At 47.3% G+C, this 22,106-nt stretch overlaps 1 protein-coding gene across 1 annotated transcript; it reads right to left on the bottom strand.

The window, feature by feature from the left end:
• Nucleotides 1-20,867: 20,867 nt before the first annotated feature.
• Nucleotides 20,868-21,439, bottom strand: LOC136480046 (uncharacterized). Its single transcript, XM_066477717.1, has 2 exons — nt 21,228-21,439; nt 20,868-21,147 (listed from the first exon to the last, which is right to left on the bottom strand). Exons 1-2 carry the CDS (start codon nt 21,437-21,439, stop codon nt 20,868-20,870), a joined length of 492 nt encoding a protein of 163 aa, XP_066333814.1.
• Nucleotides 21,440-22,106: the final 667 nt, after the last annotated feature.

The raw sequence follows: 22,106 nt of genomic DNA, 5'->3' as shown, positions 1-22,106 counted from the left end.
CTCCTTGCTAGTCCAGCGAGTGATCCGCGCCCACACCTAGGGCATGTTTGATAAGGTGGCTGAGGCTGGCTCGGCCCTGTCTATAGTGGTGCAAGTGCTCGTTTGGTTTCCCTGTCCGACTGGATCCAATGAAGATCTTGTTTGATTCCCATGTGGGAGCCCGGTTGAGGACCAACTAACACCAACTACTAACTTGAGATGACATTTGGTGTGGGGCAATGTCAACCCGGCCCAAATGGAGGAAGCAGAATGGAAATAGATCAAAGCAATGAGCACAACTTCATTCCAATTTGTAATGGAGTTCCATTACAATAACAGTACTTAAGGTAAATTAAGTATATTACTAATAGGCCTAAGACATCATAAATACATCATTTGCAACCATAGTCGGCTTCAAGTTAGAAGCACAAAACAGAGAGCAGGAACCACCATCTCAAGTTTGCAAAGGAAATGAATAGATTGGCACAGGTTTGAGATTAAGGATTACAAAAACCAACATCACATGGAGCCAGCTAATTAACCTTACAATTGTGTCATCATCATCCTACGAACTGCACTTACATTGGCTGCACAACGACAGCTTGAACCGAAGACCAAAGACCAGCATCAAAAGAGTGACATGTAACACCCTAAAATTAGCAATATTTTAAAATAGGAGAATTTGATTTATTATGTATTTTTGTGAGCATTTGAATTTAGAAAAATAATAATTTTGTTAAAAATAAAATCAAATATTGGCTTACAATCATATGTGTGCATTCATGCTGCTGCATAATAAATTTTGAGTGGTGTGATTTGAAATCAAACTTTAAATTGTTTTGAATTTGCATTTTAAGATTTGCTTTGAAAAAAATAGAAAAGGAAAAAAAATGAATTTCCCTCCCTCCTTTCTCCTTTCCCTGCTTTCGGCCCAGTCGGCTTGCCTCTCTTTTCCCGCTCGCCCCGTTCCCATCCCGCGTGCCCCGCTTCCCGCGCGGCCTTGCTTCCGCGCGCCGGCCCATCTCCCGCGCCCCGCTCCTTCCGCACGGCCTAGCTTCGCCCCGGCCCAGGTCTGTGCCGCGCCCACGTGTTCTCCTCTCCTCCCTCTCGCTGACCGTGTTGGCCCACCTGGCAGCCGTCTTCTTCCTTCGGATCAAGTCCGAGCCAGACTCTACCGCGCCGCCGTGTCCGACTTTACTACACCGTCGTCGTTGCCGTGTCGCCCAAGTCGTCCCCGTCTCATAAAAACCGGATGCCCCATGCCCGTGCCTCCCTATCCAAACCCCAGAGCCAGCGCCGCCCCTTCTCGAGCCCAAGGCAACCAACCCTAGCACCGCCGCGAGCTTGGAGAGCCGTCGCCATTTCGCCGAGCGCTGTGCCGCCCTCCGTTTCTCCCCGCTTGTTTTTTCGGTTCCGGTGAGTTCCCCACCCTCGCCTCTCTCTCCTAGGCCTCTCCGTTCAGAAAACCGTGCACCGTAGGCTCCTACCCAACATCTCCGGCGAGCTCATCGCCGTTCTGGCCATGGCGCCGTCACGCCCGTCCTGTTCGGCCGGCCGCCGTTGCCTCTCACCCGCCCGATCGAATCCTGGCCGTCCAAATCTAATCCAGTGGCCTATCGAAGGATACCCCTTCGCTGTGAGATTTGCAAGAACCCCCTTATAATTATTTGAGTCTTAACCCGTGGTCCATAGTGCCTTCCTAGATTTCGTTTTTTTTCTTTTGAAAGCGTACTTTGGTTCGGTTAGATCTAAAATACGTTTTCACTTATTTATAGTTTTGCCACTAATCTTGTTTTAGCCATAAAATCTCCGTTTTAACTCCGATTTGATCCGTTCAAGTTGTGTTAGGTTCATAATTCCATAATCTACATGTTCATACTACTTTTATGTAGGTTTTCAACATTTAAAATTCGAGGTTAGATTTAATCTATTATTTTACTAAAGAAAATCTTGTTTAATTCATAACTTCTTCGTTTTAGCTCCGATTTTTGTGATCTTCGCGTCTGTGTGTTCGTAGTGAGACGTAGATTCGTTTTTCAAACTTTTCATCTTAATTTTATGCTGTTGGTGTACTGTTCTAATCTATAGCTTTTGTTTGCTATGCATGATTCCTTCTAGATGCTTGTATGTTGCTGTGATTATCGGGTATAGACGGTGAACAATTCGTGGGAGATCAAGGGTACTACTTTGACGAGCAGGATCAGTAGGAGTACTTTGCTCAAGGCAAGTATAGCATGGGATCATCCTTGTTTCTTATTTACTTTAATACATTAAATTCATGTTGCATGAGTCACCTTGATAGGGATTCCCTAGAATTGAACTTTTACACTGTCACCTACGGGATATGCATTGGGTAGCTTTGCTAGTGCTCAATTAAACCATGATCTTGTAACTTGACTAGTGATATATGCAATAAACATTAAAATATGACTTTTTAGCAACTTGAAAACAGGGGGTTGGAGTGTTTAGCTACTTTCTAAATGCTTCAGATTCCTCTCCCTAAGGACTTATCTATAAGTGATCATCCGGGACTTACAGTACAGCTATGAGGGCTACATGGCTCTGGCTTTAGCTCAGTATGAGGACCTTTTCTAGCTTGTTAGAGGTTACCTTTATGGCGCAAGAGTGGTGTGTTTTGAGTTGGATATAGTGCAGCCTCTGTCCGCCAGTGTATAGGCTGCGCGTCATTGTGCCTGTCGGAAGGGGAGCCCTATATTCGTAGGCCACAGAAACCTAGCGGCCCTAACTTGTTAGACAAATCTTTGAAAGGCTTCATAGTGCCCCCTGCCTACTCACCTTGGAATTGTTTTGGGAGTAATTAACCCGAGCATATGGGTATCACGACTCACAGTGAAAGTGTACAACCTCTGCAGAGTATAAAACTGGTATATCAGCCGTGCTCACGGTCATGAGCGGCCTTGAAACCCTTATGGAATAGAAGAACACTAAGAATTATCTATTTATGCTAGTCATTATTCATGTTTACATTGATCATGTGTTTTGCATTGGGAATTGAAACAACTTGTTGCTGCTCTTAAGCTAAAATTGTGACAACTAAAAGCTGAATGCCGTTAAACCTGTGTCAAGCCTTTTAAGCCTCATGAACCCCATGTTACACTTGTTGAGTACGACATGTACTTACGCTTGTTTATTTTCATTATTTGGGTAAAAATCTCGGATGGGTAACAGATGACTATGGTAACGATGATTTCCCTGAGAATTACTAGTCTTGTGGTCAACCAGTTAACGTCCCTGTGATGTGGAGCTTCCGCGAGAGATCTTTTCTTACTTCCGCTATATTTATGTGAAGACTCTGTCTTATTCATGATGTAATAAACACTTGTGATGATACTATTCATAATTTGTCGGCTTATGTGTGTGACTGATCTCTGAGCGCATATAAGATTTTGCATCCTATTTTATCCTTAAAATCGGGTGTGACAGATTGGTATCAGAGTGTGTTGACTTTATGACGCAAGCCTAGTTAGCAATGGTCGTTTTAGCTTCTTTTGCTTCACTCATTTCATGCTTTCCATCTCACTCTTGTTATTTGCTAAAGTTTTATGCTTCTTTTGTCTTACTCTATTATGAAAATTATTGCTTCTAATCTAACTAAATCTAATTCTATAGATGTCTCATGCCAGTAAGACTGCCTGCATCAGCATCGGAGGTTACTACCCGCCTCGTGGTTTGTCCATGGAGCCTGAGGAGAAGGAACCCTAGGAACAAGAATTTGATTCGCCAACACCTATACCTACGCCTGAGCTAGTCCAGGAGGAACCTGAAGAAGTCGAGGTCGTCTTACTGTCCAACGATGATGATGAGGAAGACGCCGTTGAAGAGGATGAGCCGATCCCGCCCCTAGGATGGATGACAAAGTTCTAGTATAAGCCAGGGTGTGAATCCTCCATTTCACACCATCGACTCATGGGGATTCTTTAGACCTACTACGGTGATTGGGATGCAGCTGTGGAGTACATCTGCAATGAACATATGCATCCTCTGGAGGACACCTATTGGAAGACTAGGGTGTGCATCTCCATCAAGGACGAACACAAAGGCGCATACCTGTTGGACTCAAACTATGCGCATCATGCTCACTGTGCCACCATGGAGGATACCATAGAAGATGCTGCCACTGCAACTTGCATAGGTCTCCGTGGTCGTCAATTTGAGGATATGAAGGAGGACCAATATCGATTCCTCCCTCACCAACACCTAGAATTGGGATGTTCAATGATGGACCCTTAGGGCATGGATCCAACTACCCAAGTGATGGTACACTTTGGCTATGAGTCCGTAGCAAAGATTCACCGATTGGAGGATCAGTTGAAAGAACAGTAGAAAACCATTAAGAGACACCAATAGGTGATAGATGAGCAAAGGGTGTGCCTCAACCTACCAAAGATGTATGAGGAGCTTCCCCATAAACCTCGCCCATAGATGTTGGAGTCCCTTTTTATGTAATAAAATGATAGTAGAACGAGTCAAGTTGAGTCTAGTCGAGTCTATTAGTGCGGTGTGAACATTGGTGTGCCTAGTTGATTTGTTATTATGTTTATTGTGAGTTGGATCTTTGTAATGAGTGCTGGAACTTTGTGGGCCTGTCCGCAAGTTTCATAGTTAAGAATATTAAAGTTTAGGTCAATAAAAAAATAGTTGGGTTTGGTATATCTTGTTCTCTCGGAATTTGTTTTTCGGAGCAGCCTGCACTTATGTCAATGCCAATTAAAATCTACATGACCAAAAACTATGAACTTTTTATGGGAATAACTAGACTTAAGTACCTTTCCAATGCCTCTAGAATCACCCCTATATCTCATCTGGTTTGTGAGATATCACTGTTTCAAGATAAAGTTTCTACGCAGTCTGGAATCTGGAACAGTTTCGAATGTGTCATGTTTTTTAGTAACCTAATGATAGAATCTGAGAATGTGGTCTGAATAAAAGTTGTAGATAATTTCTTAAGATTTCCAACCATATAAAGTACGTCTCATTTGGATCTCTGTAACTCGAGATATGACTGTTTTACCAAGTTGCTGATGTTGGAACTCGTCCAAAAAAATTTCAGAATGTATTCTAACTTGAAAATCTCTAAAATTTGAATATTTGTGTTGGATGGCAGATGTCTGAAAGAGGAAGAGGCCAAGGCCGTGGAGGTGTTCCCCCACATCCACCACCACCACCGCCACCGACAATTAAGCAACTTTTGGTAGTGCAGACACAGCTTATGCAAGCGTTGGTGCAGAATCAGCAGAACCATCCAATTGGTGGAGCACCGCGTGACAAGCTTGGTGAATTCTTGAAGGGCCATCCCCCGATGTTTTCTCATGCCACTGATCCACTGGAAGCAGATGATTGGCTTCGCGCAATGGAAAAATAGCTCAACATAGCGCAGTACGATGATCAGCAGAAAGTGTTGTACGCTTCAGGACAGCTCCAGGGAGAAGCTCAAGACTGGTGGGAGTCATTTGAGTATGGATGTCCCGCTAATGCTCCTCCTATCACCTAGCAGGAGTTTAGAGAGAATTTTAGGTCCTACCACATACCTAAAAGATTGATATAGCTCAAGCAGGAGGAATTCAGAGCTCTGAAGTAGGGATCCATGTCCGCTGTTGAGTATCGTGACAAGTTTGCTTAGTTGTCACGTTATGCTCCGAATGAGGTGGTTCATGATGCCAATAAGCAACGCTATTTTCTCAAGGGTCTATATGATGGTCTGTAGCTCTAGCTTATGTCCAATACATACCCCAACTTTTAGACGCTGGTGAATTGCGCCATTGTTATTACAATAAAGCGCAAATAGATGGAGGCCAAGAAGAGGAGGCTTCAGGGACAGGCCTCTAGAAGTAATACCCGTCCACGTACCAATCCTTAGCAAGGCTTCCCGCTGTAAGGAAAATGGACCTTAGGCCCATTTACTTTAGATTTTTATGTTTGATGACCAACATAACCAAATTGGACTAATAAATTTGCAAGTGATTGTTTTGTAGTTCAATAGAGTGCAAGACGTGACTTGGACGAAGGCGACATGATGATCCGATGATCAACACCATAAGCAAGACCCTAGGAGCACAAGAGAAGACCTAAGATATCAAGCAAAGTCCAAGCACAAAGATAGGAACCAAGCCGTACGCAAGATCGTGAAGAAACGAGCTCACAGAGGTGATCGGACGCTAGCGGAAAGTGACCAGACGCTCTGATCAAGAGGCTCGGCAACAGGCGTCAGCAGCAGTGACTGGACGCTGGACTGGACACCAGCGGCAAATTGACCAGACACAGAACTGCAGCGTCCGACCGAGTATAGAAAGGTTCTAGAGCGGTGAAATTGCGACCGGACGTGTCCGGTGGCATGTGACCAGATGCTGGCAGCGTCCGATCGGTGGATCGCGGCTCCAACGGTCAGGACGACCGGACATGTCTGGTCAGGACGTGATCAGCGTCCGGTCAGTAACAGAAAAGTGGGATTTTGACCCCAACGGCTACTTTCTCAGTGGGGCTTATAAATAGACCCCAACCGGCCAAATGAAGAGTGTGGAGCTGAGGAAACATATCAAGGGTGTTGATACACCATTTTAGTGATCTCCACTTGCATAGTGCTTAGTGTTTCATTAGGTGATTAGCATAGGTGCTTTGCGAAGTGCTTAGGTTGATTAGACCACCGCTTATGCGCTTGCTCTAGGTTTAGGCCTAGTGTTTAGCGAGGTTTGCATACCTCGTACCACTCGGTGCTTGCAAGCACCATTGTTGTGCATTGGAGGGGCTTGTAGTCTTACGAGATCACACCAACCGCTTTTGGGGTGTGGCCGCCACCGTGTACCAGAAGGGAACAAGGCCCGCGGCGTTTCAGCCGGAAGCTTGATAGTGAAGACGGCGGGGAGCATCCAAGAGAGGCTTGTCGGAAGGCACGTCGGAGACTCACTTGCGCGTGGGGAAGGCCCAAGGCTATCCACGGAGTTACCCGACTAGGAGCTTGGCCCTTGTGAGGGATTCCTTGCGAGGGGCTCCAATGAGGACTAGGGGGAAGCTTGCGCGCTTCTCGATACCTTGGTAAAAATACCAGAGTCGTCGATGGGAGTTTGCATATCTCTACCTTGCTCTTTAAGTCTCTGCATTTACATTGATTACATTACTCCTTTTGCGGTAGAGATAGCAATACACTAGCAAAACCATAGTTGCATATTTAGATAGTTTATCTTTTGCATAGGTTTTGCTAGTGTTAGAAAAAGCTGCCATAGTTTAGAGTTAGATTTTTAAAGTTACCTAATTCACCCCCCCCCCCCTCTTAGGCATCACGGTCCCCTACAATTAGTATAAGAGCCGGTTGGCTCAATTTGGACCTTTGGCTTAACCGCCGTTGAACCGACGCCATTTAGAGTGGTTGGGATGGATACCTCTAGGCCTCCGCACTTTGACGGCACTAACTTCCCCTATTATAAAGTTAGAATGGCTTGCTACCTTGAGGCAATTGATTTGAGAGTTTGGAGAGTCACTCGTGACGGGATGAAACCCATTAAGAATCCTGAAAAACCCACCAAGAGTGATGAAAAAGAAATGCATTTCAATGCTAGAGCAAAAAATTGCTTGTTTGAATCATTTAATATGGATGTGTTTAACCAAGTATTCACTTTAAATACGACACATAAAATTTGGTTAAAACTTCAAGAGCTCCATGACAGCACATCTAATGTCCGTGAGCAAAAACATTGTCTAGCTAAACAAAATTTTGATTCCTTTACAATGAATGATGATGAGCTTGTTCGTGATATGTATTCTCGTTTGAATCTAATTGTCAATGAGCTCCATTCAATAGGATTAACAAAGCTAGATGATGCGGACATCGTGAGGAAGATCATCTCCATGCTACCATAAAAGAAATATGCAAGCATCATCACCATCCTTCACAACATGGAGGACTTGAGCACCATGACCTCAGGCATAGTCATTGGCAAGATAGTGGCATTTAAAATGTCACATAAGATAGGTCAAGTAGAAGCCTCTTCATCGAGCAAAGGCAAAGCTCTCGCATGTAGCGAGAAAAAGAAGATGAAGGGCAAGCAAGTTGAGACAAGCTCAAGCTCCTCAAGTGAAGATGAAGAAGATCAGGACAATGATGATGATGATGAAGATTCAAGTGAAGATGATCAATCTTCCTCCTCCACCTCCGACCTTGATGAAGAATCAATCAAACTAATCAACAAGGTGGAGAAGATGATCCAAAGGCTAAATATCAAGGGTGTGCCCATCCAAATCCAAGATCTCATTTTTACCAGTCAAAGAAATGAGCAAAGAAAGAGAGGATGCTATGGATGCGGTGAGTTGGGGAACTTTGTGGAAGTTTGTCCAAACAAGCCCACACCCAAGACAAAGAAGAAGGCGTGCAAGAACTAAGCCCTCACATCAATAAGGTCATGGGATGATTCTTCAAGTGAAGAAGAACACCATCACAAGAGGTGAGGCCGCAAGCACTCATCATCAAGCTCTTCTCGTGTGTGCCTTATGGCATGAGGTAACGAAAGCTCATCCTCTAGTGAGAGTGATAGTGATAATGAAATGCCTTCTTATGATGAAATTGTGCAACAAAATCTTAATTATGCTAAAGTTTGCACTAGTCAACAAAAGAAGCTCGAAAAATTAAAAGAAAAGCTAAATAGTTCACAAGAAGCATACAAAACTTTGCTTGAACAATATGAGAACTTTGCTAATCTCAATGTTGAACTATCTACTAAAATTGAGCAACTTAAGGCTAGTGCAACAACAAATGCATGCACAATCAATGATGAGCAACTTGTACAGAAAAATGAAAAATTAAAAGGAAAGTTAGCTAGATCACAAGATGCTTATAAAAGTTTGCTTGCTAAAATGGAAACTATGTGCAAACATTGTGATGAGCTAACTAATAAAGTTGCTAATCTTGAAGCCGTCAGTACAACTCCCTCCAAGGCATCTAAAAAGAAAACTTCTATCTTTAACATGTCTAAAAAGGATGTCTCTACTTCTTGTAATGATTTATGTTTAGACTCATCTTTGTGCAACCAAGTTTGTGTTGAGAAAGTTGTTGTAGATACATGTACACAAGAGGTTGCAAAGGAGAATGAGCAACTCAATCAAGAAGTAGCTTGCCTCACCAAGGACTTGACTCAAGTGAAAGGCAAGGTGAAGCAAGCCCAACTTCATCAAGATAACACCATTAAGGGAGTGAAGAAGCTTGATGAAGGACAAACCGTGGTTTGCTACGTGTGCCACAAGGAAGGTCACAAGTCCTATGAGTGTAAGGTGAAGAATGGGGGAGGAGCAAAGAAGAAAGAGAAGAAGCAAACAAGCAAGCTCTCCAACACCTACACCAACAAGGTGGACAAAAAGACCTCCACACCTTATCTCTTGAAGAAGAAAAAATGACAAGATGGTGGCCATCAAGGTGAACAAGCAAGCCATCAATGGGGTCAAATGCTTTTAGGTGCCAAAGGAAATCATTTCCAACATAAAGAGCACCAAGAAGGTTTGGATCCCGAAAGGGAAGTGAGAAGTCCAATGGACTACGTAGAATTTAGAGACTTGGCAAAGTATGGGTGCATTTCATGGGTGCATCATGATGGACAAAATCATTGCCAAGTGGGTTAGTGAATACTATGGACCCAAATTCCCCTTCCCATGTTAGGTAAATAGATTCAATTTCCTTCAAGTAGTATCAATCTGCATTTCCTACAAGTGGTATTTCTTACAAATTGGTATCTTTAAGCATCTAGTTACTTTTCATGCCTATGTTTGCATTTGCATGCTTATATCTTTTGTCATGCATACACTAGGTATATCTTATGGTAGGCTTGCTCGGTTTCATTCTTAACCCTTAGAGCAAACCTACATGGTTTAAAATTGTTTCGAAGCACGGCACATAGCTTGTCTTATAATTGTTCATCTAATATATGTCAAAGTCCAAATTGTAGATAATTTCTCCCGAATATCCTCTTCAAAAATGATTCTCACATTCATGTGATGTCATCTTTCAAGTGGTATTATTGATTCTAAAATCAATGTGCATGACTTCTACAAGTATCCCACACTTGTGTGCACAAATTTAGGGGGAGGTTACTCTACAAGTTGGATGCTTTGAGACTAACACCTTTTCAAGCTTATCATGTGTGTAGTAGTCTCATTGCATGGAAAATGGAGTCCCCGGAGTTAAGCATCATACTTCAAATATCCACCACCTATTGCAAGTGATAGAAATCAAATTGGTTTCCACATGTGGTATTTCTAAACTGATATCATCATGTTGATTTCATTTTGATATTTATATGCTTTCTCCATGCATTATATAGATTAAATTCTCTTGAGCAATAATTTGCCAAATATGCATATGCCTTGCTTTCTACCATATGTACGCATATATTTAGGGGGAGCTTAGTCTATATAATGTGAGAGTCAAATTTTGTGACATATTCCACTCTACATACAAAGGATCACAAAGTTTGACCCTCCCTTGTGCTACTAATGTCTTCCTTTTCGGTGTGTGATTCCAAAGGGGGAGAATTTAGAGGACCAAAAGCAAGCATTAATTTATAGGATCAAAAGCTAGATCATAATAATTTACAAGTGGTAATGGTCTACAAGTGGAAATGGTCCGAGAAAGGGAGGATAGTGGATTATGGATTGTCTATGTAATGGGGAGAATTTGTAGGAAGCAAGGCTTAAATCCATAATGCCACATGGGGACATTTGCAAGGGCAAGATAAGTTTTTATGTAGTATCTTTTAGTCTTACAAGTAGTATCTTTTAGCATCATATAACCTAGCCCCTTGCATTGCATCCTAGCAAGTAGATAGTTTTCAAATTTCAAATTTTTATTATTTGCTTGCTTTGGTCGTGTTGTCATCAATCACCAAAAAGGGGGAGATTGTAAGGAAAATGGACCCTAGGCCCATTTACTTTAGATTTTGGTGTTTGATGACCAACACAACCAAATTGGACTAATAAATTTACAAGTGATTGTTTTGTAGTTCAATAGGGTGCAAGACGTGACTTGGACGAAGGCGACGTGATGATCTGATGATCGACACCATAAGCAAGACCCTAGGAGCACAAGAGAAGACCCAAGATATCAAGGAAAGTCCAAGCACGAAGATAGGAACCAAGCCGTACGCAAGATCGCGAAGAAACGAGCTCACAGAGGTGACCGGACGCTGGACCGGACGCTGGCGGAAAGTGACCGGACGCTCCGATCAAGAGGCTCAGCAACAGGCGTCAGCAGCAGCGACCCGACGCTGGTGGCAAATCGACTGGACACAGAACTGCAACGTCCGATCAAGTACAGAAAAGGTTCCAGAGCGTTGAAATTACGACCGGACGCTGGCAGCGTTCAATCGGTGGATCATGGCTCCAACGGTCGGGACAACCGGACGTGTCCGGTCAGGACATGATCAGTGTCCGGTCTATAGCAGAAAAGCAGGATTTCGACCCAACGGCTACTTTCTCTTTGGGGCTTATAAATAGATCCCCCAACTGACCAAATGAAGAGTGTGGAGCTAAGGAAACATATCAAGGGTGTTGATACACCATTTTAGTGATCTCCACTTGCATAGTGCTTAGTGTTTCATTAGGTGATTAGCGTAGGTACTTTGCGAAGTGCTTAGGTTGATTAGACCACCGCTTATGCGCTTGCTCTAGGTTTAGGCCTAGTGTTTAGTGAGGTTTGCATACCTCTTACCACTCGGTGCTTGCGAGTGTGGGGGTATTAACCCCTATACCCTTATGGCTAGGCTTGGGCCGGCCTGGATCAGTGGGTTCGGTCCACCAAAAGATGATGCGCGGCCCGGCCAACCTGTTCGGAGTCCAGCGTAAGGAGTCAAGATGGATTTTGCGATCAAGCAAGATCCTGGTCGGTTAGAATAGGAATCCTTATCCGGCCACATATGGCAATTGTAATGGGCTAGGATTAGTTTCCAGATCTATAACCCTGCCCCCCGGACTATATAAGGTGGGCAGGGGACCCCTCTAAAAAACATCTCTCATTGACATACAGCAATACAAATTAGACGCAGGACGTAGGTATTACGCCTTCTTGGCGGCCGAACCTGGATAAAACCTCGTGTCTGTCTTGCATCACCGTCTTGTTTGGGGCTTGCGCATCTGTCTGCCGATAATCTACTACCTTGGGCATACCCCTAGGTAGACTGCCAACCATATTTCATCGACAGTGGCATGCCAGGTAGGGGGTGTGCGTACTGCTCTCCAAGCAAACAAGATGGTCATCATCTCCGGCTCCATGGCTACGCCGAACGACCTCACGTTCACCGTCGGCCAGATCACTTGGACCACCAGCTCCGACGACTCCATCGCCATGACCACGGAGGAGGTGTGGATTCAGTCCGCGTCGACCACTACTTCACCTGCATCGGCTACGGCTTCGACCACGATGGATATGGCTCCGACCACTACGGATACGGCTCCGACCACGATGGATCCAGCTCTGACCATGGTACATCTAGCTCCGACCACGCCTACGTCACCTTCAGCCACGCCGACAACCCGTCATCCGCTTCCCCGCTACAAAGGGAAGCAGATCGACAACACCGACCTGCTCGACTCCATCGATCAGGTCGGCACCAAACTCACTAAAACCCTAGCTCTGGTAAGTACGATTCAAAGTCAACCTAATGAGTAGGTAACCGCTCCCCACAACAGATCTACCCGACCAGCTCGGACCCATTGTCCTACACGACTTGGAACAGATCTCGTGGTCATATCTACTCTTGAGGGGCGCTCCGCTCGTCGCCAGCCGACCTTCGCAACGGGTCTCCGACTCTTCGAGTACGAAGCCTCGATGGAGAACCACCAGGTCTAGCCCTACGGCCTACGAAACGTTGCCTCTAGCTACGCGTACAACCTACAACGCCGCTCGGATCTGTGTTTTATGCGTCAACCTCGGCCGAAGCCACGCAACTTCGTCAACATGATCCGGATTGAAGATTATCGTGAAGGATCCATCCACACGGTCCAAGAGGGTGATTCCAGCTCCTCGTCTGGCACCGCATCTGATGCCTCCATCCACACCAAGCTCCTGCATCATGGAGATGAAGGCGTCGAATACGATCTGGATATCCCAGATCATGCCCCGGGGTTCCCACAATTCCCGTCTTTCCCGCCAAGGCAAGGGGGTTTGATCAACGTTGTCAGCAATGACGAAGCACCGGCAGTTGGTGAAATAGAACAAGAAAGGACTACATGCGAAGCACGCAACATTGACCGATTTAATCGCCGGCAAATCGAAGCCGAAGTAGACCAGGAGGCATGACGCATAAGGGTCCAGCCACGTGACCTCAATGATGCTTTCGACAGGGTGGGAGACAAACAAGTCTTCAGGACTCCAAGTGCCAACGTAGCCGTCGCCATGGCGACAATGCAACGGCTACCGAACACCCCGGAAACCCAAGCAGTTCATGATGAAATACAAGCCTATCTAACGGCTGCTATGGCCCAGACCGCGGAGATTGCAAACCAAGCTCAGGCTCCATCCGTATCAGTCGAGTCAAGCCATAGCTGCCAGCACCCAAGTCGTTCACAGCCACTCAACCAACGTGGCTCGCGCAACAACGATGGCCATGATGGTGGCCAGAATGACAACCGTCGTTGGGACAATGACCGCCGGGACAACCGTGATAATCGCCGCGATAACCACGACCGCAGGGCTAATCTAGATGGCAATCGAGATCGCCGTGATGGCAATAACGATCTCCGCCATTACCTCGGTGGATGTGATCTGTGTGCTCGCATCAACCAGAGAGCCGACGATCGAGCATCCTACGAAAGCCATCACCGTATGGAGTATGACACCACCCATGGCCCGCCGGGTCTAAAGCAGTTTACTCCACACCTTCGCCAAGTCATATGGCCCAAGAATTTCAAGCTCGAGAAACTTCAGAAGTACAACGGCAAGGAAAACCCCGAATTATGGGTCATGCTCTACGAAACTGCGTGCAGATTAGCCATGGCTGATGAGCACGTCATGTCTAACTACTTCCTAGTCGCTGTTGGTCATGCAGGTCACCAATGACTGGTCAGCTTGCCGGCGAACTACTTTGATTCTTGGCAGGAGCTTAAGCAAGCCTTCATCGACAATTTCATCGCTACTTGTGAACAACCGGGCAACAAGTACGATCTGCAACAGATCCGAGATCGGAAAGACGAGCCACTGCGCGAGTACGTTCGGCGTTTCTTGGAGATGCACATCAAGGTCCCATCAATCTCCGACAACGAGGCAATCGAGGCTTTCATCACTGGCCTCCGCTTCCACGACGCCCTAAGAGACAAGCTCCTCTGGAAGAGACCTGAATCAGTCACAGCGCTCTTGGCCACCGCTAAGAAATATGCGGACGCCGATGACGCTAAAAAGATAATTGTTGAAGAAGCAGCAAGGGTTCCACGCTCTGACCACCCTCCACACCACGATGATTACCGCAGCAATCGTGGTCGAAACAACAATTTTGACCGCCGCAACTAGTGCAATTACTCCCGCGACCACCATGACCAACGTAATCAGCGGTGCAACCGCCGTGACGATTACAGGAGCAAGCGTGCTCGGGAAGACGATGGCGAGGTCAATACCGTGAAAAAGGGCAGCGGACGTCGTAACTACAAAGACGACTACACCAAAGCATTGAAGGGGCCTTGCCAGCTCCATCCTAAGTCGAACCATACCATGGAGAATTGCCGCGTCCTCAAGACTATCTACACGCGTCAACAGGCTCCGGATACGTCCGACAAGCCTAACGACACAGGGGAACAGCGCAACGAAGATAACGATGACGACGATGCAGACCCTCGTCAGAAATACGTCAAGCCAACCGATCGCGTGCCCACCATCATCGGTGGCAAGGTGTCCATTGAGACCAAACGAGAACGCAAGCTACTTGCCCGTGCTTGCTTGAACGTGGCAAACACCGACAACCTTCTCACCGATCCACGGCTCCCTCCGTGGTCTCACCGTGAAATCTACTTCAGTAGGAAGGACCAATGGGCCGCCATACCTGAGCCAGGGCATTTTCCCCTGGTCCTCGACCCTTGTATCAACAAGGTTCAGTTCGACAGGGTACTGGTCGACGACGGCAGCTCCATTGATATACTATTCAAGAACAGTCTGCCCACCCTGAAAATAGCCTAGGCGGACCTGAAGCCATATGAGGCACAGTTCTAGGGCGTTCTCCCCGGACAGAGCTCTACACCTCTCGGGCAGATCACGTTACCTGTGCAATTTGGGACTCCGGACCACTTCCGCACCGACTACGTCAACTTCGTGGTCGCTGACTTCGACGGCACCTACCATGCTATTCTTGGTCGACCATCGCTCACCAAGTTCATGGCCATACCTCATTACAAGTATCTAGTGCTCAAGATGCCTACCGAGAAAGGAGTTCTAACCCTTAGGGGCAACGTATACGCAGCTTATACCTGCGAGGACGACAGCTTCAAAATAGTAGAGGCCCATGACCTCTCTATTCGCATGGCCGAGACCATGCTCAACGCTAAGAAGACCTCAGCTGACCACCTAGAGATCCTAGAGCTCGAGGCTCCATGCAAGAACATCAGGTCCAAGGAGCACAAGGCGATCCAGCTGGTCGATGGTGATCCCAGCAAAACGACCCTTATCGGGGCCAACCTGGATCCCAAATAGGAAGACGCGCTCGTCAGGTTCTTGAGGAGCAACGTGGATGTGTTTGCATGGAAACCTTCCGACATGCCCGGTGTACCTTGAAACTTGATCGAGCACTCCTTAAATGTCAACAGCAAGGCCAAACCAATCAAGCAAAAGCTACGACGGTTCGCTCACGACAAAAAGGAGGCGACTAGGGTAGAAGTTACACGGCTTTTGGCAGCCGGATTTATCAAAGAAGTGTATCATCCGGAGTGGTTAGCCAACCCGGTTCTTGTACGCAAAAAGAATAATGAATGGAGAATGTGCATTGATTACACTGATCTCAACAAACACTACCCTAAGGACCCCTTCGGCTTACCTCACATAGACGAGGTCATAGATTCAACTGCCGGTTGCGAGCTGCTTTCCTTTCTCGATTGCTACTCTGGTTATCACCAGATCGCTCTAAAAAAGGACGATCAGATCAAGACATCTTTCATCACGCCTTTCGGCGCCTACTGCTACACGACTATGTCGTTCGGGCTCAAGAACGCCGGGGCTACCTACCAACGCGCTATACAGGCCTGCCTCAATGACGAGATAAAAGACGGCCTTGTCGAGGCTTATGTTGACGATGTAGTTGTCAAAACCAAGGAAGCACGTACCCTTGTTGACAACCTGGAACGCACCTTCGCAGCCCTCAATACGTTCCAATGGAAATTAAACCCAAAGAAGTGCATCTTTGGCGTTCCTTCTAGCATACTGCTCGGCAACGTCGTCAGTTATGATGGCATACGCCCTAACCCGGAGAAAGTCAAAGCTGTCTTAGACATGAAGCCCCCAAAAAAGGTGAAGGATGTCCAGAAGCTTACCAGATGCATGGCTGCTCTAAGCCGTTTCATATCAAGATTAGGAGAAAAAGGACTACCGTTCTTCAAACTGCTCAAAGCATCTGAGAAGTTTGAGTGGTCGGAGGAAGCAGACGCTGCCTTCACGCAGCTAAAACAATACCTCTCATCACCTCCAGTCCTTACTGCTCCCAGAGAAGATGAAACTCTCCTACTTTACATTGTGGCAACCAATCGGGTGGTCTCCACTACCATGGTGGTCGAGCGCGACGAGCCGGGCCACGCCTATAAGGTACAGCGGCCAATTTATTTCATCAGTGAGGTACTCAACGAATCCAAGACCAGGTACCCATAGATTCAGAAACTGCTCTACGCCATACTGATAACATCCTAAAAGTTGAGACATTACTTCGACGGATATCGTGTGGTGGTCATGACTAGGTATCCTTTGGGGGACATCATTCGCAATAAGGATGCGAACGGGCGCATCGTCAAATGGGCAATGGAGCTATGCCCCTTCTCCTTGGAATTTGCAAGCCATACTACAATCAAGTCTCAGGCACTCGTCGATTTCATCGTCGAGTGGACAGACTTAAGCACGCCTGCCTCTCCGGGATCCGACGAATATTGGACGATGTACTTCGATGGCTCTCTCAACATTGATGGTGCGGGAGCAGGAGTTCTTTTCGTGTCACCATCCAAGGAGCAACTCCGGTACGTCCTCAGGATTTATTTCCCAGCATCTAATAACGCCGCCGAGTATGAAGCATGCCTGCATGGTTTACACATTGCGGTTGAGCTTGGTGTTAAACGTCTCTATGTCTACGGAGACTCGGCTCTGGTCATCAACCAACTCAACAAGGACTGGGACACGACCAGCAAAAAGATGGACGCATACTGCAAATCGATAAGAAAGCTGGAAGGTAGGTTCTATGGCATCGAGTACATACACGTGGTCCGGGACAAGAACCAAGTAGTGGATGCGCTATCAAAGTAAGGATCATCTCGAGCCAAAATCCCACATGATGTATTCGTCCAAGACCTGCTCACGCCTTCCATCGAAGAGGAAGATTCCACGGTCGACAAAGCTCCGGACCAGCAATTGGTGGCTACGGTTCCGGCGCCGAGCACAACCGAGCCGCCTCCGACCACTCATGAGCCTGACTGGAGAGTACCTTTCATCAAGTACTTAACAGATGGCAGCGGTTATACTGATCAGACAGAAAACGAGCGCCTGATGCGTCGCAGTAAGCAGTATCTGCTCGTCGATGGCAAGTTATGGCGCAAAAACGCAAAGGAGGAAATCTTGATGAAGTGTATAACCCAGGAAGAAGGCAAACATCTCCTGGACCAAATCCACTCTGGCTCCTACGGCAACCACGCAGCCTCAAGAACATTGGTCGGTAAGGCTTTTCGAGCAGGGTTCTATTGGCCGTCAGCAGTAGCCGACGCAGAGAAGCTAGTCCACCACTATGAGGGTTGTCAGTTCTTCGCCAAGAGAATCCACGTACTAGCACATGAGATCCAGACGATACCAGCCTCTTGGCCCTTCGCATGCTGGGGACTGGATATGATCGGGCCCTTCAAACCGGCTCCTGAGAAATTTACATGCGTCTTTGTGCTGATTGACAAATTTTCTAAGTGGATAGAATACATGCCTTTGGTACAGGCATCTTTAGAAAAGGCAGTCACGTTCCTCGACCAGGTCATCCACCATTTCGGCATACCCAATAGCATCATCACCGATCTAGGTACTCAGTTCACCGGGAACGCTTTTTGGGACTTCTGCGATGAAAGGAGCATAGTAGTAAAATACGTCTCGGTGGTGCACCCTAGAGCTAATGGACAAGTGGAGCGGGCAAATGGCATGATCTTGGACACATTGAAGAAGAGGATGTACAGAGAAAACGACAAATCTCCCGGAAGATGGCTCAAGGAGTTACCAGCCATGGTATGGGGCCTCCGAACTCAGCCCAGTCGTAACACCGGCGTCTCACCATACTTTATGGTTTACGGCGCTAAGGCAGTCCTCCCACCAGATATAGTTTTTAGATCAGCACGGGTAGAGAACTTTGACGAGGGCAAGGTCAATGAAGTACGGGAGCTAGAAGTGAACAGCATAGAAGAGAAAAGGCTCGATTCTTATGTACGTACGGCCAAATACCTTGCTGTTTTGTGCAGGTACTACAACAAAAATGTTAAAGAGCGGTTCTTCATGGTCGGGGACTTGATCCTGAAGTGGAAGATGAACCAGGCTGGTGTACACAAACTCGCAACCCCATGGGAGGGACCCTTCATGATCAAGGAAGTCACATGACCAACGTCTTATAGGTTAGCTCACCTGGACGGTATGGACGTACCAAACTCGTGGCACATCGACAAGCTTAGACGTTTCTATGCTTAACTACTGAGATATGTACTCCCCTTGTACTTTCGATTTAATTCAATAAAGCAATCATGATTTCTCCGACCACTCTAATGTGTCACTTCGAATTTTATGGTTATTCTACCTTAGCCAGTAAAAGCCGACCACCACTCCTTCTACGGTTTTTGGAGCAGGTCCTGTCTCCGGTTCCTCCCAACACGTGCATGGGATCCGCTCTCTACGTTACGGGTGATCGGCAGGTCCCCCTTGGTTTGACTTGTCCATGTCTATGTGTGCACAGGTCACCGGACCTCACACTCCGACCACATGGCAAACTAGGGCCGCACAAACTTTTCAGGATGATATGTCGAGCACAATGGTACAACTAGACAGAACGTTAACATGTTCTTACTTAGTTACACCAACATAAAGTATCAAGCTTAAATACGCTTTATACAAAGCAAACAAGCTTATAATGATATACAGTTACGTTATTACAAGCTTGCCTAAAGAGGCTCAAGTTTACAATAACACAACTATGTCCTCTTTCTACAGCTCTAAGCCTATTACATTGGCTGGTCGGGGCACATGGCACTTATTGCTCGCCGCTTCTGATATCCTACTCGAGTCTTGGGGACTCTTGTGCTAGTTGAGCTGAAGGGGATGGCCTCGCCGGTGCTTGGCTGGTCGAGACCGCAGGCTTCGTTGGTTGGCTTGCAGCTGATGGCATTTCTAGCTAACTTGTCGATGGCATACCCTGTACAGGTGCTGTCCCACCTCCACACAGGTTAATGTCACCAATTATCTTTGATGACAAGTCTAGCTGGGCCGTCCGAAGCTCCTCTGCCTTGTCTAGGTCTACCTCCTTCGGGTACCCAGCCTCCAGGCGCTTCAGATCGATCAGGGGGTAGTGGGCATGCACCATGCTTAGTACATGGGCACCCGTGTACTCACCCGCCTCCTTCACGAACTCTTGGAACCATCCCCACGCTTGTCTGCATCTCTCGACCAGTCTGAGCTGGGGCGTCCTTGGCTCTTCCTCTGTGAGCACCGGGTCGATAAGGTCGAGGATGGGCACAATGCCAGTTGCCACTTCTTAGCACCGGTTCTTCCACGCGTCCCGCTCCTCGGTGGCCTCGAGGCATCGTGCTTTCCAGCCGTCACGCTCTTTGATCATGGCCTCTAGATGCCTCTTGGCATTGACTTTTAAAACTGAACACCATACAAGACATCAAATGTAATGGCACGACAAGACAAGGCGGGCAACAGAATGAAAAAAGTGGTCTAGAATACTTACTTTTCAGATCCTCCTTCATCTTGGTTGTGTGGTCCCGGAGTTCAGACTGGTCGCGCGCCAGTTTCTCATTGTCCTCCTTCAGGCGACCACACTCTGCGGTCACACGGCTATTCTCCCCTTGGAGGCGGGTCACTTCAGCTTCTAAACCTGCATTACAGCTGTTACTACCAAGAATACAACAACACAAGTCCTGCACTTGCTATGATAAGATGAAAACTTACTTGTTTTCTCCCGCTCTTTGTTATTAAGTTGGCCGACCAGGTTTTGGTTCTGTGCTTCTCGCTCTGTCCTCTCCTGGTTGGTGGCTTCAAGTTGGCGCCGCAAGCGTTCCACTTTGGCCGCCAGTTCTTTATTGGTCGCCGTGATGCCTTCAATCTGGTCGAAGCACCTCTTTCGGTATTTTGCGGTTTTCATCAAGTCCTGCATATAGACAAGCTAAGTCAGACAGTTCGACTACATAACAGGGTCAAGTGGCTAAACCAGACATACCTGGACTTCTGTCACCAGACGCTTTGCCGCTCGTTCAACTTTTAGGGTCTCTTCGACCTCTAGGATTTCTTCGTGCATAACCCACTCGTCGTTCCGCTAGCGCGATACATATACATGTTGTCGCTTATCCTGGGGATGGCCCAAGACCTCTTCTACTTCGTCCTCTTCAGCCTCCTGTTCAGGGGGCAGCGCTGGTCTGGAGGCTGCAGTCTCCGCGACCACCATGGCTTTCTCATGAGCCGTCGTATCGACAGGAGCTCTCTATGCCAACTCCGGCTGCTGCTCCCCGGCATGGGTTGGTTCACTTGGCGCCAAGGTACTTGCTTCAGCAGGGTTTGTGCTTGGAGCACTTGTACTTTGCTCAGCTGTCTTCTCAACCAGCTGCTCAGGGACTGTCGTCGGGTCGCTCGCCTGCTGAGGTTCCGGCGGACTTTCCTCTATGGGTTCCTCCACGGCTAGCTGCTGGGCAGTTTTTTCCGCCATTGCTGGCGAGGCCGTGCCGTACCCGGCTAGCTGGTTGGGATTTTCGGTGGACGCCGACCTAATATATCAGGGAAAAGTTCAGAAGATAATAATATTTCATACAAATTACAAGCTAACATCAAAGTTAGAGATACTTACAGCTTGGAGGCACGGAATGACATGGCGAAGGAGCGTCTCTTCGATCGCGCCTGCTCCGTGTGCTCGGCGGATTCCACCGGGTCTTTTTCGATGACCAGTACTGGTGTCGGGGTTTGATGCTCGACATTTCCCTCGCCCGTCCTCTGTGTTGCAGTGGTCGGTGATGCGATCACTGCTGGCACAGAGGAGCCACCCTGCTCCGTCGACCCCATTTGTCTCCTCCTCTTTCGAGGGACGAGCCGGAAGATGTCTGCATCCTCTGCTTCATTGTCAGAAAGGGAGAAGATGGCTTGGCGCCGTTTGTTGGCAGCCGGCCGCTTGCCGACAGCTCTGGTCGATGCGTCCTCCGCAACCTCGAGTGCCGCCCAGTGGACATCTTCGGTCCTAGCGCTGGTCTGGGCGGCTGGGCCGGCAACTTGTGGCCAATCCACACCAGGGGGCAGAGACACGAACACTGCTGCCCGGTCACAACCATTACACTGAGAAACATAGAGGAGACAATAGTCAATTTCTTGTTACAACATGATTCTATAGTTACAAGGAAGCATCATTTACCTTTAGGGGAGGTTGGGCCAGCTTGAAGGCATGCTCGATGACGTTTAACCAGACATAGTTGGGATCGGCCAGGTTGAACAGCTCCCCAATCCTGGCTTTGACTTCTACCTTGTCGAGCGCCTCTTTCCTGGTCCTCGTTGGATCTGCGCCTCCCTGGTACTCGAAGCCAGGATGAACCCTCTTCTGGCAGGGCTGGATCCTTCGGCTAATGAAGTTCCCGACCACGCTTGGGCCATCTAGCCTTCCCCACGGGATCATCCTGAGCAGTTTGGTGATCTGCTCCAAGTTCTCGGGCTTCTCCAACTAGCTATTCTTCTTCTCTGG

Source organism: Miscanthus floridulus, chromosome 9 (assembly GCF_019320115.1).
Source record: "Miscanthus floridulus cultivar M001 chromosome 9, ASM1932011v1, whole genome shotgun sequence".
NCBI classification, from domain to species: domain Eukaryota; kingdom Viridiplantae; phylum Streptophyta; class Magnoliopsida; order Poales; family Poaceae; genus Miscanthus; species Miscanthus floridulus.
Note: the sequence above shows the minus strand (reverse complement) of the source record. Positions and strands in the feature narration are given on the sequence as shown.